Source organism: Phalacrocorax carbo (genome assembly GCF_963921805.1).
Source record: "Phalacrocorax carbo chromosome W unlocalized genomic scaffold, bPhaCar2.1 SUPER_W_unloc_3, whole genome shotgun sequence".
Classification (NCBI taxonomy): domain Eukaryota; kingdom Metazoa; phylum Chordata; class Aves; order Suliformes; family Phalacrocoracidae; genus Phalacrocorax; species Phalacrocorax carbo.
In genome coordinates, this window is record NW_026990254.1 from 93,098 (window position 1) to 110,000 (window position 16,903).

The following is a 16,903-nucleotide window of genomic DNA, read 5'->3' on the forward strand; positions in this document are numbered from 1 at the left end:
TCCAAGGCAGCTACACCAGAAGCCCACCTGTATCCTTTTGGGTACTTGAAATACCCTTTCCTGAGGTAGTTTATGCCAAGGATACATGAAGCGACGCACTCCAGCAATACTGGTGGGTTTTGCCCCTATATAGTTTGATGGTTTTAGGGTGCACTGTGCACCAGTGTCCCCTAAAGCTTTATACTCCTGTAGGCCATCTAATCCACACAGTCCAGTAAATCCGGTTATCCCTTTCCTCCACCTGAATGGAGGCAGGGCCACTCTATTCCTGATCATAGTGTTCGTCACTCACTCCTTGTAAATATGAATCACAAGTGTCTCTATTAAGATCAGAAAGAAAATCAGCACTTCTGCTCCTCTGTCTGGGGAATTGCCTACTGGAAGTTGGAGCAGCAGCTTTCCTGGAAGAACCCCACTGAGTGATTGTTTTTCTTTGCAGCTCACGTACCCATACCTCTAGGGTCGAGGTAGGTTTTCCATCCCACTTCTTCATGTCCTCTCTGTGGTCACGCGGGAAAAACCATAGGGTGCCCTGTCGTGTGTATCCTCTCCTTTGAGCAAAGGGACACTTACTCCTAATGGCCGAGATAGTGGTCCATACTGGTGGGGAGTAGGGCATATCTTCTTTGAATTGCTGGACCTTCCGGGACAGTTTCTCCACAGCCGAGATGAGGGAGGAAGAGATATTTGCTTTGCAATCCCGGAGTTTATCAATCACCTCCGCCAGTGTTGGTGCTCCGTCATCTTTCCAGGACATTACTGCAAATGAGTCTGCACATGATGATGGTACGCTCCGTACAAGCTTCTGCCACATGGGTCATGTGCACTGGGCTTCATCTGGGTCTTTGGATGACTGTTGATTGTGTAGGTAACTATATATCACCTCAAGCATGGCTACTTCCTTCAGCTACTGGATATCTTTCTCCATGGTCATCCATTTCATAGGCGAAATCCAATGTCTTCCTTGAAGGGGTACATTTCTCTTACACCAGACAGGAGTCGCCTCCAGAGGCTGAGGGCTTGTGCCCCTTTTCCAATTGTTTTGTCAATGCCCCCTTCCCTAGAGAGGGATCCGAGTAGTTTGGCTTACTTCCCCTCTAATTCTAGACTGCTGCCCCCATTATCCCAGCATCGGAGCAGCCAGGTGACAATGTGCTCACCTGAACGATGGCCGAAATATTTTTGCGTATCCTGCAACTCACTCAAGGATAGGGGTCAGGTAGTTTCCATTTATTGTATGAGTTCTTCCTCTTCCTCCTCCTCTTCTCGTGATGGCCCTGCTCTTCCATCATCTAACCGAGTTGACTTTCTCTTCCAAGATTTCTTCTTGCGTATGGGGGCGACTGATACTGGCATGGGTTGGTCCTCTGATTCAGCTGCAATGCTTGTCACCGGGGTTGAAGTAGCTGGCGTGTCTGTCATGGGGGTTTGAGTGGCCACAGTGCTTGTCACTTTCCTTGTCTTTGTCTTTTTAGATAGAAAGGGCTTCTCTTCCCCTTGGGGGTACTGAATAGTGTTAAACAGGGCTCGATAGGCATAAGCCAGGCCCCAGCACATTGCAGTGATTTGTATCTCTCTGGAATTGCCAGGGTGACAACGTACTTCCTCCAAATATTCTACTACTTTTTCAGGATTCTGCACTTGTTCAGGGGTGAAGTCCCACAACACTGGGGGCGCCCACCATCTTAGGAATTTGCCCATACTATCCCACATACCCTGCTACACATAGCTATTGAGCCTTGGGGCAGATCTCTGGATGATATTCTTAAATTGCTTATTAACCTTGGACAGAACTGATACCATCTGCCAAAGCAATGTCAACAGATGTATCTTGACTACACAAGGATGTTCAAGATACTGAAAAGTTGTTGTAATGAAGGAGGAGACATTATATAAGATGGTAGCTAAGGTGCCATTCTGTATTTCCTCCATAAAAAACCTCTCAGAGGAGGAGGTATAATTGCTAATTGTCTCCATGAGGTGGTAGCCGAAGTACAGTAACGGCTTCCATGCAAGACCCAAATAACCAATAACAGTCAAGGCCAGTGTTTTAATAACAAGTCTCCTAGGCAAAACATCTCTAATCACTGCAGCGCACAGCAAACTGACAAAACCAACAGCAAGTCTTAACATGTACTTTACAATCAGCATGGTAAAGACTGGACAAACTAATACCGAGAGTACATGAATCAATGCTGTGACCAGCAACTGTTATTATCTCAAACCCTTCATGCCCCATGTTGGGCGCCAACATGGACTGTTGTGGTTCAGCCCCAGTCGGCATCTAAATACCATGCAGCTGCTCGCTCACTCCCCCCACCCCTCTGAGATGTGGGAGAGAATCGGAAGAGCAAAAGAGAAAAAAAAACAACTTGTGGGTTGAGATAAGAACAGTTTAATAATTAAATTTAAATAATAATTATAATAAAAATGAGTATGATAACAATGATAATGTAATAAAAAGGAAAAGGGAAAAAGGGAAAAAACCAGAAACACGAACGATACAACCACTCACCACCCACTGACCGACGCTGCCCGTCCCTGAGCCGCTATTGCTGCCTCCTTCCCCCGGCCAGCTCCTCCCATTTAACATACTGAGCATGACATTACACGATATGGAATATCCCTTTGGCCAGTCTGAATCTGCTCTCTTCGCTGTGCCCCCTCCCCTCCCGGCTTCTTGTGCACCTGGCAGAGCATGGGAAGCTGGAGAAGTGCTTGACTAGTATAAGCACTACTTAGCAAGAACTAAAACATCAGTGTGTTATTGTTAATCTCATACCAAATCTAAAAGACAGCACTATACCAGCTTCAGTGAAGAAAATTAACTCTCTCTCAGCCAAAACCATGTCAATAGGGGACCTATTTTTATATATTTTCCCCAGTGCCTTGTTCCCTCAACTGTAATGGTATGTTGTTGCCAAAGCAGGGAAGTGTTTCTATATATATATACGCTCACACACACGCATATATACATAAAAACTTCTTAATTTACAATTTTAAAGCATTGGTTCTTTGAACAGGCCAGAAAAACTTGTCTCAGTGAAGTTTGAGGGTAGTGTAGTAGCTGGAACCAGAAGTAGGAGGCAGGACTTCAGTCCTGTAGTACTGCTGTAGATAAGGTATTGTCATACAGTGGAGTAAGATTCAGAATTATGATTCAAATTATGTAACGTTATAATGTCATGTTAAGATGGGAGACTTTATGGTTGCAGTATACAGTAAGTTGGTCTTAGTATGATGAAATCTTATCCTTTTTGTTGTTAGCGTACTGTATCCTTTTAAATTTTACTTTTTCTGTCTGATTGAATAGTTTGACTATTTACCACTGAAGCAAGAAAAAAATCTGGATTTAAACATTATTTTTGTAGTATTGAGGTATATTTTCTTACATACTAATCAGATACTTGCATGCTTTTATAAAATGCTTATATTTCTAATATTAGACAGTTATAAGAAAGACTTCCTTCTTCATTGAGAATTCCTACAGTAAAAATACTATTTGATTAGCTTATAAAATGGGGAAAGCAAATTGCATTTATGCACTAATTGAAATATAATCTGAAAAATTTTCCAGTTTTGTGCTGTACATTGAATGAACTCATTTTAGTAGTGTAATTTACCAGCATAAAATCTTTGGATAATACTGCAATAATTAAAGAAGGATAGGGAGGACCTATTTAAAAACTGTCTACAGGGAGAATAGGTTGATTTAAATGTACAGATGGTTTTCCATTGCTTTTGTGGTTTTTCCATTTAATGTGGCTAATTATGTGCCTTATTTTACTGTACATCCCATTGTCTTTATAACTTTCAACGTTTTTGCTATTCTAGCTCTGCAGATAAACTACAGTTAGAATGTAGTTTTCTTGTATAGAATTAATCAAAAGATGTATTAGTATGGGGGGAAGAATTGGAATTGGTATGGTTGTCTTCACACATTTGTATTAGCAGTAATGCTACTGTGTAATTAGTGGTATATAATATTTTTTTCTTTTAAAAGTATTATTCTGAACCCATCTTATTTTTTTTTCTTTTTTAAAGGATGGATTTTGCTGTCTGTATAAACCTCCAATTTTCATTTGCTTTGAGAGTTCTGGATATTAAAAGAATGCTCTGACAGGCTGTAGGAGTGATATCCTGTCCAATGAAGCTAATGGCACAAAGCCTACTGAACGATTGAGATTTTACTCCATGGTTGCAGAGAGCAGAAATTTTGTTTCTAATTCATATTCAAAGTGTGCACAGGTCTTTCTCAAATACTTGGAGGAAGAAATGTTGAGGCTTTTCTTAGGATTTTATTCTGGGATTTTTCTTCTTTTATTGAAAACATTGATTGTTCAGTAATTTTTACTTTTTGCAGTGTAGTTTCCTGGTAAATCCACTTCTCTTATTTCATGAGCAGGGAGGAAGGTAAATTGGGCTTTGAAAGTGGGATCCTGCCATATACATGCAAGCAAAATGCCTCCCTGAATTAACTGAGGAGGTTTGCCTTCATGGGGACTTCAGAATGAGGAGCCTTTAAGTAGAAAATATCCCTTAGCCATGACTGAACTCGATATTTCTGTTGAACTTAAGGCAATCTATCAGAATTTTTCTGATCAGCCTTTTTTACTGTCTTGTCTTGAGTCATTTTTTTAATGACATCTATTATCAGATTGAAATGGCGATTGAGACACTGCAAAAGTCTGATGGTCTTTCTACTCACAGAAGCTCTCTTCTCAACAGCCATGTAAGTTTTCTCTTCTTTCATGAAAGCTAATCTGTTGCTTGTTCTGCATGCTTAGCCTGTGTCTAAATGTTTGTTTTAATTTATTGCTACTTTTTGCTTTTAATCTTTCCGTTTTAGTTGCTTGTAATCTATATCTTCTGTCACTATATTTTGTCAGGTTAAGTGTCATGAGATATTGCAGAATGCATTTGTTTTCTAGGTTCTGTGTTGTGTTAACATAGCTTAACATATTTGCCTGTTCTGCAGGTCCTAATGTAAATGTAAAAATAATAATAAAATAATTCTTGATTAGTCTAGGTTTGACATTTTAAAATAATTTTCTACAATTTGCGTACCCAAAATAATAATTTAGGAGCAGGTGAAGGGGGAAAGAAGCAGCACACACTTTGAATAAAAAATATTATTTAGATTTCTTTTTAAATATTGCTATTAATCTGAATAAGTTTATTATACGATAAGAATTCTGAAGATCCATTTGATGAGATTGAAAAAATTTAAACAATCTGTTAGTCTCCAATATGTTTTATACTTCTACCTCCTGCTTTGTTCTGTCTTTGCAAATCCTGTAGTTTGGAATCTTCCATAAGAGAAAGCTGAAGATGTTTGCGTAAAAAGATGGTTGCAAATATAGTGGTAAAGCCATTAAATAGAACTTTTAGGTAAAGGAGAAAGGCTCAAAGTTTAATCTTCAGTTTGTTTTTAAACAAGGATGGTCTTTCTTTAAATATTATGTAAACAACATGTTTTTCTCTTCAGTTGGTATAAATAGTTTTGTATTTTTTAATGTTGCTAAATTTCTATACATACTGCATCCTTTTTGCTTTTTAGCCTTACTAACCAACATAAACTTACATATTTTTTTCAGGTTCTTGTATTCCTTTACCAAAGAAATGTAAATATTGATTGTGATATGAATGTATGAGTATATTGGGTAGAGGCTATACACTTATTTTGATTTGTTGACATCCCCGCCCCTCCAAGAATGTGGTAATATGGAGGTGAAAACCAAAATTCTTTTGTGAAACTTTATCACCATGGTAGAAAAAGACAGCAGGAGCCAGTACAATTTCTTGGAAGAGAATTTACTTTTCTTAGAAAATGCTAAAATTGGGTGAGGGAAACTGAATGCTGTAAAATGTGAAGGATTTTCAATCAATTTGGATGCTTTAAAAATAATTGTTTCAATGTTAAGACAACCTACAAATATGCTAAAATTATTTTACTGTCATAATTAAATGGATGAGATTTGTGGTTTTGTCATGGTTCAGCCTCAGCTGGCAACTGAAAACTGCAGTATCTGTCGTGGGGGTTTGAGTGGCCGCAGTGCTCATCGCTGGGGTTGGAGTAGCTGCAGTATCTGTCCTGGGGGTTTGAGTGGCCGCAGTGCTTGTCACGGGGGTTGGAGTAGCTCCCTTCTCTTTCCCTTGGGGGTACTGAATAGTGTTAAATAGGGCTCGATAGGCATAAGCCAGGCCCCAGCACATTGCAGTGATTTGTATCTCTCTGGAATTGCCAGGGTGACAATGTACTTCCTCCAAATATTCTACTACTTTTTCAGGATTCTGCACTTGTTCAGGGGTGAAGTCCCACAACACTGGGGGCGCCCACCATCTTAGGAATTTGCCCATACTATCCCACATACCCTGCTACACATAGCTATTGAGCCTTGGGGCAGATCTCTGGATGATATTCTTAAATTGCTTATTAACCTTGGACAGAACTGATACCATCTGCCAAAGCAATGTCAACAGATGTATCTTGACTACACAAGGATGTTCAAGATACTGAAAAGTTGTTGTAATGAAGGAGGAGACATTATATAAGATGGTAGCTAAGATGCCATTCTGTATTTCCTCCATAAAAAACCTCTCAGAGGAGGAGGTATAATTGCTAATTGTCTCCATGAGGTGGTAGCCAAAGTACAGTAACGGCTTCCATGCAAGACCCAAATAACCAATAACAGTCAAGGCCAGTGTTTTAATAACAAGTCTCCTAGGCAAAACATCTCTAATCACTGCAGCGCACAGCAAACTGACAAAACCAACAGCAAGTCTTAACATGTACTTTACAATCAGCATGGTAAAGACTGGACAAACTAATACCGAGAGTAGATGAATCAATGCTGTGACCAGCAACTGTTATTATCTCAAACCCTTCGTGCCCCACATTGGGCGCCAAAAAATAGACTGTCGTGGTTCAGCCTCAGCTGGCAACTGAACACCACACAGCCACTCGCTCACTTCCCGCCCCCACCCCTGTGGGATGGGGAAGAAAATTGGCCGAGCAAAAGAACTTGTGGGTTGAGATAAGCACAGTTTAATGATTACAATAAAATGATAATAATAGTACCAATGATTATTATAATAATGACAATAATGTTAATATAATAAAATGGAAGAGGAAGGGAAAGGGAAAAAAAGGGGAAAAAAAACCCCCATGGAAACACGAACGATACAACTGCTCACCACCCGCCGACCGACGCTGCCCGTCCCGAGCCGCGATTGCCTCCTCCTCCCCCGGCCAGCCCCTCCCATTTAACATACTGAGCATGACGTTACATGATATGGAATAGCCCTTTGGCCAGTCTGAATCCGCTCTCTTAGCTGTGCCCCCTCCCCTCCCGGCTTCTTGTGCACCTGGCAGAGCATGGGAAGCTAGAAATGTCCTTGACTAGTACAAGCGCTACCCAGCAACAGCCCAAACATCTGTGTGTTATCTCAACAGGTTTTTTTCCATGCTAATTTTCAAAGCACAGCACTATACCAGCTAGAGTGAAGAAAATTAACTCTATCCCAGCTAAAACCATGACAGGTTTTTTTTTCCAAAATGCAAAAAACCTGTTTTAAAACTTAGATATACAAAGAATTGATAAGTCTGCCTTGAATCTGACAAGGAAGTCCATAATCTTCACACTGAAAACAATAAGAATTAAAGGACAAGCTTTTCTACATCAGAAAACTCTATGTCCTGTGTCGTGCACTGGTTAAAAGATCATGGAGTAGATCCTCCTAGAAGATACGTCGAGGCATACGGATGACAGGGAGGTGATTAGAGACAGCCAACATGGCTTCAGCAAGGGCAAATTGTGGGTGACTAATCTAGTGGCCTTCTACGATGGAGTGACTGCATCGGTAAACAAGGGAAGAGCTACGGATGTCACCTACCTGGACATCTGTAAAGCCTTTGATACAGTACCCCACAACATCCTGGCCACTAAATTGGAGAGATATGGGTTTGATGGATCGACTGTGAGATGGATAAGGAACTGACTGGATGGCCACGTCCAAAGAGTTACAGTCAGTGGTTGTGTCCAAATGGAGATCAGTAATGAGTGGTGTCCCTGAAGGGTCTGTACTGGGACCAATACCATTTAGTATCTTCATCAGTGTCAGAGAGTATGATAGAGTAGGTCCGGGGAGGGCCATGAAAATGATCAGAGGGCTGGAACACCTACCTCTCCTGTGAAGAAAGACTGAGACAGTTGAGGTTGTTCAGCCTGGAGAAGAAAAGGCTCCAGGGAGATCTTATTGCAGCCTTTCAATATATAAAGAGGGCTTATAAGAAAGATGGAGAAAGACTTTTTACCAGGGCCTGTAGTGACAGGACAAAGGGCAATGGTTTTAAACTAAAGAAGGGTAGATTTAGATTGGACATATGGAGGAAATTTTTTATTATGAGGGTGGTGAAACAATGGAACAGGTTGCCCAGAAAAGTTGTGGGTGCCCCATCCCTGGAAGTATTCAAGGTCAGGGTGGATGGGGCTTTGAGTGACCTGATCTAGTTGAGGGTATCCCTGCCCATGGCAGGAGTTGGACTGAATGATCTTTGAAGGGCCCTTCCAACATAGAATTCTATGATTCTATGAAAATATCTTCCTAATAATGAGATTTGCATCTGTCTCTTATGGTAGTCTTATCCTGATGTTTCTTAATTGTTCTGAGGTATTTTCAAAACTACTGAAAGACAAATAGAGGGATCTATTGTTGAATCTGTGAAAAAAAAAAAGACCTCCATGCATCTTGCTGTAATAATTGTTCTTTCCTAGCCTCAGTGATTTTGGAAGAAATTAATGGAACCCAGATCAAACTTACTGGATGTTTTCCCTATTTTTTAAAACATTTCTTGAATTATGATGCAAATAAAGACAGTAAATACGGTTTTCATAGAATCATAGAATTGTTAAGGTTGGAAAAGACCCTTAAGATCATTGAGTCCAACCGCTAACCTATCACTGCCGAGTCCACCACTAAACCATATCCTCAAGCACCACATCTACCCTTCTTTTCAATACCTCCAGGGATGGAGACTCCACCACCTCTCTGGGCAACCTGTTACAATGCCTGACAACCCTTTTGGTGAAGAAGTTTTTCCTAATATCCAACCTAAACCTCCCCTGGCACAGCTTGAGGCCATTTCCTCTTGTCCTATCGCTTGTTACTAGGGAGAAGAGACCGACCCCCGCCTCGCTACAACCTCCTTTCAGGTAGTTGTAGAGAGCGATAAGGTCTCCCCTCAGCCTCCTCTTCTCCAGAACAAACAACCCCAATTCCCTCAGCCGCTCCTCATAAGACCTGCTCTCCAGACCCTTCACCAGCTTTTTTGCCCTTCTCTGGACACGCTCCAGCAACTCATTGTCCTTCTCATAGTGAGGGGCCCAAAACTGAACACAATATTTGAGGTGCGGCCTCACCAGTGCCGAGTACAGGGGCACAATCACTTCCCTACTCCTGCTGGCCACACTATTCCTCATACAAGCCAGGATGCTGTTAGCCATCTTGTCCACCTGGGCACACTGCTGGCTCACGTTCAGCCGGCTGTCAACCAGCACCCCCAGGTCCTTCTCTGCCACTTTCCAGCCACTCTTCCCCAAGCCTGTAGCATTGCATGGGGTTGTTGTAACCCAAGTGCAGGACCCGGCACTTAGCCTTGTTGAATCTCGTACCGTTGTCTCCGGCCCATCGATCCAGCCTGTCCAGGTCCCTCTGTAGGGCCTTCCTGCCCTCCAGCAGGTCAACACTTCCACCCAGCTTGGTGTCATCTGCAAACTTACCCAGAGTGCACTCAATCCCCTCATCCAGATCATCAATGAAGATATTGAACAGGACCGGCCCCAACACTGAGCCCTGGGGAACACCACTCGTGACTGACTGCCAACTGGATTTGACTCCATTCACCACAACTCTCTGGGCTTGGCCGTCCAGCCAGTTTTTAACCCAGCGCAGAGTGCACTTGTCCAAGCCGTGAGCAGCCAGCTTCTCCAGGAGAATGCTGTGGGAGACAGTGTCAAAGGCCTTACTAAAGTCCAAGTAGACAACATCCACAGCCTTCCCCTCATCCACTAAGCGGGTCACCTTATCGTAGAAGGAGACCAGGTTAGTGAGGCAGGACCTCCCTTTCATATACCCATGCTGGCTGGGCCTGATCCCCTGGGTGTCCCGCATGTGCTGCGTAATGGTATTCAAGATGATCTGCTCCATGACCTTTCCCGGCACCGAGGTCAGGCTGACAGGCCTGTAGTTCCCCGGATCCTCCTTCTGACCCTTCTTGTAGAGGGGCATCACATTCGCTAGTTTCCAGTCATCTGGGACCTCCCCGGTTGACCAGGACTGCTGATAAATGATGGAGAGTGGCTTGGCGAGCTCCTCTGCCAACTCCCTCGGTATCTTCGGGTGGATCCCATCCGGCCCCATGGACTTGTGAACATCCAGGTGAAGGAGCAGGTCGGTGACTGCCACCTCTTCAACAACTGGGATGTCATTCTGCATACTATCTCCATTTCCCAGCACAGGGGCCTGACAACCCTGAATCTTAATCCTATTTTCTTCCTTAAGCTGGCATTTTGTTGCCTAATTTAATACCTGCCATTTTAATGATTTTTTTCATTTTCCTCTGTTTCATTTCCTTTCCTGATTTCTTTCTGCATGTAATTGACTTAACTAATTTATAATCTGATTTTTTCTAAATATTGAGGTTTCATTGAAGTTGGAGTCAATTTACATGTTCTGTGTAAACCATTTCATACCATTCCAATGTTGTTTTATATTATAAATCAACAAGTCAGAAATCAAAGTCTGGATATTTCAATTTTAGAATTAGATTTCTGCAAATACAAAAATATCTTTAAGGTTGTCTGCAATAACTTTATCACGTCTGCAGATTATTTACCTTTTTACATGGTATTCAGCTATTGGCACTCTTCTTTCCAGTCTGTAACCTACCAAGTAATCACTTCAAGTTTTTGTTATTGAAATATCTTCACCCTAGAGCAGAAATCTTTGTTTTGTACTTTTCTTGCGTTTTGCACTTTTCTTGGGTTTTGCTTTTCCATTGTTGGCTAATGCCAAGGCGTGGTTGAAAGAATATCTGGCAAATACAGATCATTAGTAAAATGCATTTAAATGAATCCTAATAAATTCTAATTCTTCTGGAAAAAAGTCTAATGCTATATTCAGAAGTTAATTGGGAAATAATTTTGTTTGTCAATAAATTTTTCCTTTGTGAGGTAAAATAGAAATATCTCATATTCCATTATCTAATTAGTATATATTAAATGGAAAGGTTGAAAGATATAATTAAGATATACTTAGGTGATTAGCGAAATGGTTTTGTTAATACAGTCAAGTAAAGTTAAAAGTTTACAATAATAGTTTTCCTAGGTTTTCTTTCAGAATTGTAAATGCTCAAGATAAAATACATTTGTGAATGATAAGACTTTTTCAATAATGCATCTACAACTTGATATAAGGATGATGAACTGCACTTTTTTGTTATGTTTATTTAAAGTGCAACATTATCTGCATCCATCTTGGAACCAGTTAGATCTTGCTTCTCCTGCATCTTTACATAGAGCTCTTGTTTAGAAATCTAAGCATGATAGTTCTGGTGATGTTTTCTGTAAGAAAGTAAACATAAAGATGGTCCTTGAAAGGTCTGGAGTAAATGTTTTCTTAATTTTTTTTTCCATTTTTCATGTATTGTGCTTGGTAAATTGCTCACAACTGACTTAAACAGAACTGTATGCCCATTATATTCATTATAATCTAAATTTTACTAGTAGTTCTGCAATAAAGAAGGGTCGGAGTGGAAACATATTTAACGAGTAATGGGCATTAATATATTGATATTCATGTTCCTTAAATGACAATTTATATTGAACATTAGTAGAACAGAATTTGTTCAGCAATCTATTAGTCAATAATCCTGCATAGTAGCATATTAAATGTCACATAAACTTTATATATCTTTTACTGCACTTTAAACACATATTTTGGTCATATTAATTCCTTTGGTGGACTAAATTGAAATGGATTATACAACTGTGTGAGGCTCCAGCATATTGGAATAAAATTTTGTTCCAAATGCCAAAAACAAATCCATGGCTTGGGGATTTATTGGATGCTCAAACTAAGCCCAGAACTTTGGTAAGATTTGTGAACCTGGAAAATTTGGATGTTCATGCTGATTCATTTTGGTATAATTACTTTCTTAGGTAATTAAGTAGTAAATGAGAGCAGAAAACAAAACGGGAATTTTTCAAGCTGAAATTAAAGGGAAATTCCAAGGATATGAAACCATGGGGGGAGGGGGGTGTAAGCTAGGTAAAATATTAGCATCCCCAAAAAATTGAAAACACAGAATTTACGTAGGACCACTATAAAAATATTTCCATTTTATTTTGCTGTTCTCCTATACTGTTAAATGTCATTAAAGTGACCATTTTACTTGGGTTTTGTGTGCATGTTAGTTACTATTTGTTCTATACAAAGGTAAAATGATGTATTAGAAACTGTTTGCCTACATGCTTCCAAAATTGCTCACCAAAATTCTACATTAAATTACACAGGGGAAAAAAAAAAAAAAAGAATACTAATTCTGTTTCACTTTGAAGCAAACAGGCTACAGCAGAAAGGGATTGGGCTCATAATATTTTATAGATGCACCAGTTATTTCTCATGTCATCTAGATTGCTTGTCACTTTATATTTTGTAGTTTCTTCTTTGTTTTTGGAAGAAAATAAGCCCTATTCAGTTAAATGAAGTACTGGGTGGTTTTTTTTCATTTGTATGCTTTTAATTTCAGGTGAAGAGAAATAGTATAACATTCCAGTATTAAAAATATATTAACTTACTCCTTTTAGTTTTTTTCCTGCAATTAATATAAATTACATTGATTATTTTATTTCCTTGGAGTTCCAACAATTCATCTCCAAAGCACAAATAACTTCATAAAATGTTAATGCATGGTACTGAATCTGAAATATTTTTAGAAGTGGAGCTATCTGAGGTCATAAGTGCAGTGAGTTTTGTTATTTACTTGTAATTCTAAAAGATACTAAGGCATCATGGCATATCTAGCATTGAAAGAGATTTAGATTATATTTGCTTGAAGAACAAAGTCACTGTATTAAACAAGCCTTAAGAGTGGTCTAAAATTTATCAGAGGTCTGTGTTGTACAATTAAGTTTTTTTTTTAGTAGAGTAACACTGAATTTACATATGTTCACTCTTTCATGTTTGATATAGCTCCAATGGCTTTTAGACAACTATGAAACCGCAGAAGGAGTGAGTCTTCCCAGAAGTACCCTTTACAACCATTACTTACGTCATTGTCAGGAGCACAAGTTAGATCCAGTCAATGCTGCCTCCTTTGGAAAACTCATACGGTCAATCTTCATGGGATTACGAACCAGAAGACTGGGAACCAGGTTTGCATTAATGAAATCTTAAAGTAAAATAGAAAATGTCAATAATAATTGTGAACGTGAAGCTTGTATGCTAAAAACAAGCAAGCAAGCAAACAAATAAAAATATTTTAAACCTTACTGTTAAGGGAGTTGCCTAATCCAGTGGACTTCAGGGCCCAGAGAACTCCCAGTCTGCTATAGCCATATTCTCTGTGTACTCTTAAGACCCAGATATCTTTCATCTCAGCCCAGTGGATGCAGCTACTGCTGTTCCCAATTGCAGGTCCAGCTAATAGTGAGACTGAACATGTGTTCCAAAGATGCAGATAAACACACACAACACTAACACAGCTAACCACACAAGCTAACGCAGAGCAATGCCTTTACCAGCGTCCACATAGACACCAATAGCATTCAGATAAACATGAATGCAGATAGCCCAAATCTGTTCTTCTTCTCCAGCTATCAGGACTGAAGCTGACTAGTGAAACATACACAAACCCTCACTCACTCACAAGCATACCCCATTTATGGAATCGTTTTATTCACCGTGCCTGCATAAGTCATTTATTTGTGTTTTACTTTCCTTATTCTATTTAAATGAAGTCTAACAGTAAAGTGCTGGAAAATATAGTTTAAGTGAACTGATTTCCAGAAGCTAGTGGAGTTAGAGTTATACCAGTTTAATATTAGAGTGAGAGGAAAGTTAAGCCTAACTTTTATGTACCTTTATGTACTATAGGCAAATTGTGAAGTGGGTATGACATATATGCATAAAACATGTTATTTTTGTTCTTTCATAAAGGGGGAACTCCAAATACCATTATTATGGGATTCGTGTCAAACCAGATTCTCCCCTTAATCGGCTACAAGAGGACATGCAATATATGGCTATGAGACAGCAACCCATGCAGCAGAAACAGAGGTACCGTGTTAAATGAAACTACTTTTTCATATTTCTACTTGTTGGTGACTTACCTGTCCTCATTTATGTAGCAAAGATGAACCTGTAATGAAGATTTTATCTTGTGAAAAATAAAGGTCTGTCAGATCTGCAGTTGATATCACTGGAGTCTGATATCAGTAGACATGAGAGAGCACATACCTAAAAACTCATAAATTTAAAAAAAGTGATAATAAAAGTAAAATATCATGCAATTCTTCTGAACAGACACTTCTTGGCAGTCTCAGGTTATTTTCCCACAAGCTGGAAAAAAAGTAATAGGAGCTTTGAATTTCAAATTCTGTTGTTCGCTTTCATTACTTTAATCAGCACATATATAAAATGATAGAAGAGCTTGTGATTAGGTTTAACTTTGTGTTGATTTCCTTCTCCTGGAAAGAACTGGTATATCAAAACCCTGGCCTTGAGGAGAGACTTGGGCCTCTCCTGGGCTCTTCCTGGAATAATCCCATGGGAGACGGCCCTACAGGGCAAAGGGGTCCAGGAGATCTGGTTGATGGAGAGCGATAAGGTGTCCCCTCAGCCTCCTCTTCTCCAGAGTAAACAACCCCAGTTCCCTCAGCCTCTCCTTATAAGACATGCTCTCTAGACCCTTCACCAGCTTTTTTGCCCTTCTCTGGACATGCTCCAGCAACTCATTGTCCTTCTCGTAGTGAGGGGCCCAAAACTGAACACAGTATTCAAGGTGCAGCCTCACCAGTGCCGAGTACAGGGGCACAATCACTTCCCTACTCCTGCTGGCCACACTATTCCTCATACAAGCCAGGATGCTGTTGTCCTTCTTGGCCACCTGGGCACACTGCTGCCTCACGTTCAGCCGGCTGTCAACCAGCACCCCCAGGTCCTTCTCCGCCAGGCAGCTCTCCAGCCACTCTTCCCCAAGCCTGTAGCATTGCATGGGGTTGTTGTGACCAAAGTGCAGGACCAGGCACTTGGCCTTGTTAAACCTCATAAAATTACCTTGGCCCATCGATCCAGCCTGTCCAGGTCCCTCCATAGAACCTTCTTACCCTCAAGCAGATTGACACTCCTGCCCAACTTGGTGTCTTCTGCAAACTTACTGGGGGCGCACTCGATCCCCTCAGCCAGATCACTGATAAAGATATTAAACAAGACTGGCCCCAACACTGAGCCCTGGGGAACCCCGCTGACGGAAAACCAGCAGGAGACAGGCACCATCCGATGATGATCAGCAAGTCTCATTTATTGGCAATCAGCAAACATCTTTTATACCATTCGTTAATTAGCACATACATATTGCAAAAGCACAGCTCATCATTGGCTGGGAGGTAAATGCCAACTCCTCCCATGCTTATCTCTTGTGTTCAGCCTTGCAATTAGCAGTTACTTGTTTCTCACATTGTTTTACCGATCAGCAACAGCTGGGCTCACACTCCTTTGTAAAACACCAGCTGGCCTCACATTCTTCTGTTGACCAACAGCTGGGCCCAAGGTCGTTTCCGACCTGGAGCCTGTTTTTCTACTTCAATGCCCTCTTTCTGCTAGCCATTCCCGGGCTAGAGTTTCCCACATTTCCCCCTTTTTCTTTTGTTCCTTGAGAAAGGAACACGGCACTCATACTTCTTTCCATCATTTGTTGCATACATTGCGATATACAAGGGACACACATTAATATAATAATAAACAGTATAAATATTATTAATCCCATCTGCAAAATACTCTTGATCCCATTGCCAATGCCCCATCCATTAAACAAGCTGTTAAACCAATGCCATGGATCATCCTGTCTTACAGAGTCTACATCTAGTAATAAGTCAGATAATGCCTTTGATGTGGCATTTGTTTGCTTAGCTAGCCAACACCCTAGCTTGTTTAATGTCGTGAGGCTTTGAGCAACACCAACTCCAGGAGCCAAGAAGGAAACAGCTATGATCTTTGTAGGATTCCAAAATTCAGCTGTAGAGTCACAGTTATCCTCAAACTTATGAGTGCTCCTTTCGCTTCTCATCTTTCTATGATGTTGATAAATCATTGAAGTGTTAGGGGTAAGAAACGTTAGGCGACCTATAGAGCAAGGCCCTCCCTTTATATGTGACGGGATGCCAGGCCAAGCCCGATCTCCACAAATTAAAAACAAACCTGCAGGTAGTGCAATAAGCATATTGTTAGAGCGTGATATATTTACAGAGGTATAGTTACACCAAGCAGTAGCATTAAGAGAGCCCGCAAGGGCAAGCTCTTGTGGTTCTGGGCCTACGGGGAGTACATCATCCCAGATATCATACTCAACAAACACCGAAGGGGCGTCACGCCACTTAAAGGGAAGCTTCCGAGTTATATTATGCTGCTGTTGCAGCTCCGCTACAGACTGAGTAAAAGTCATAAAGGTTGCATTACTTAAAGGCACCCCAATAAGACATGTGACAAATGGGGAGTTGGGCGTTGCTAGGCTGGCACAAAAGCTAGTTGTATTCAATGATCTAGCTAGCGTGACCCAGATATTTTCTCGTGGGTCAAAAACGTTAGGCACAAGGGCAGTGCTACATACACTTAAAAGGGCTAA

At 40.7% G+C, this 16,903-nt stretch overlaps 1 protein-coding gene across 1 annotated transcript in view; it reads left to right on the plus strand.

Annotated features, from left to right (window-relative positions):
• Positions 1 to 16,903, plus strand: part of LOC135310863 (transcription factor RFX3-like) — a 184,960-nt gene that overhangs the window by 76,538 nt on the left and 91,519 nt on the right. The window contains exons 3-5 of the mRNA XM_064439935.1: positions 4,658 to 4,732; positions 13,255 to 13,436; positions 14,221 to 14,340. Coding sequence (XP_064296005.1) covers positions 4,658 to 4,732; positions 13,255 to 13,436; positions 14,221 to 14,340 — 377 coding nt within the window. The remainder of the gene's footprint in view (positions 1 to 4,657; positions 4,733 to 13,254; positions 13,437 to 14,220; positions 14,341 to 16,903) is intronic.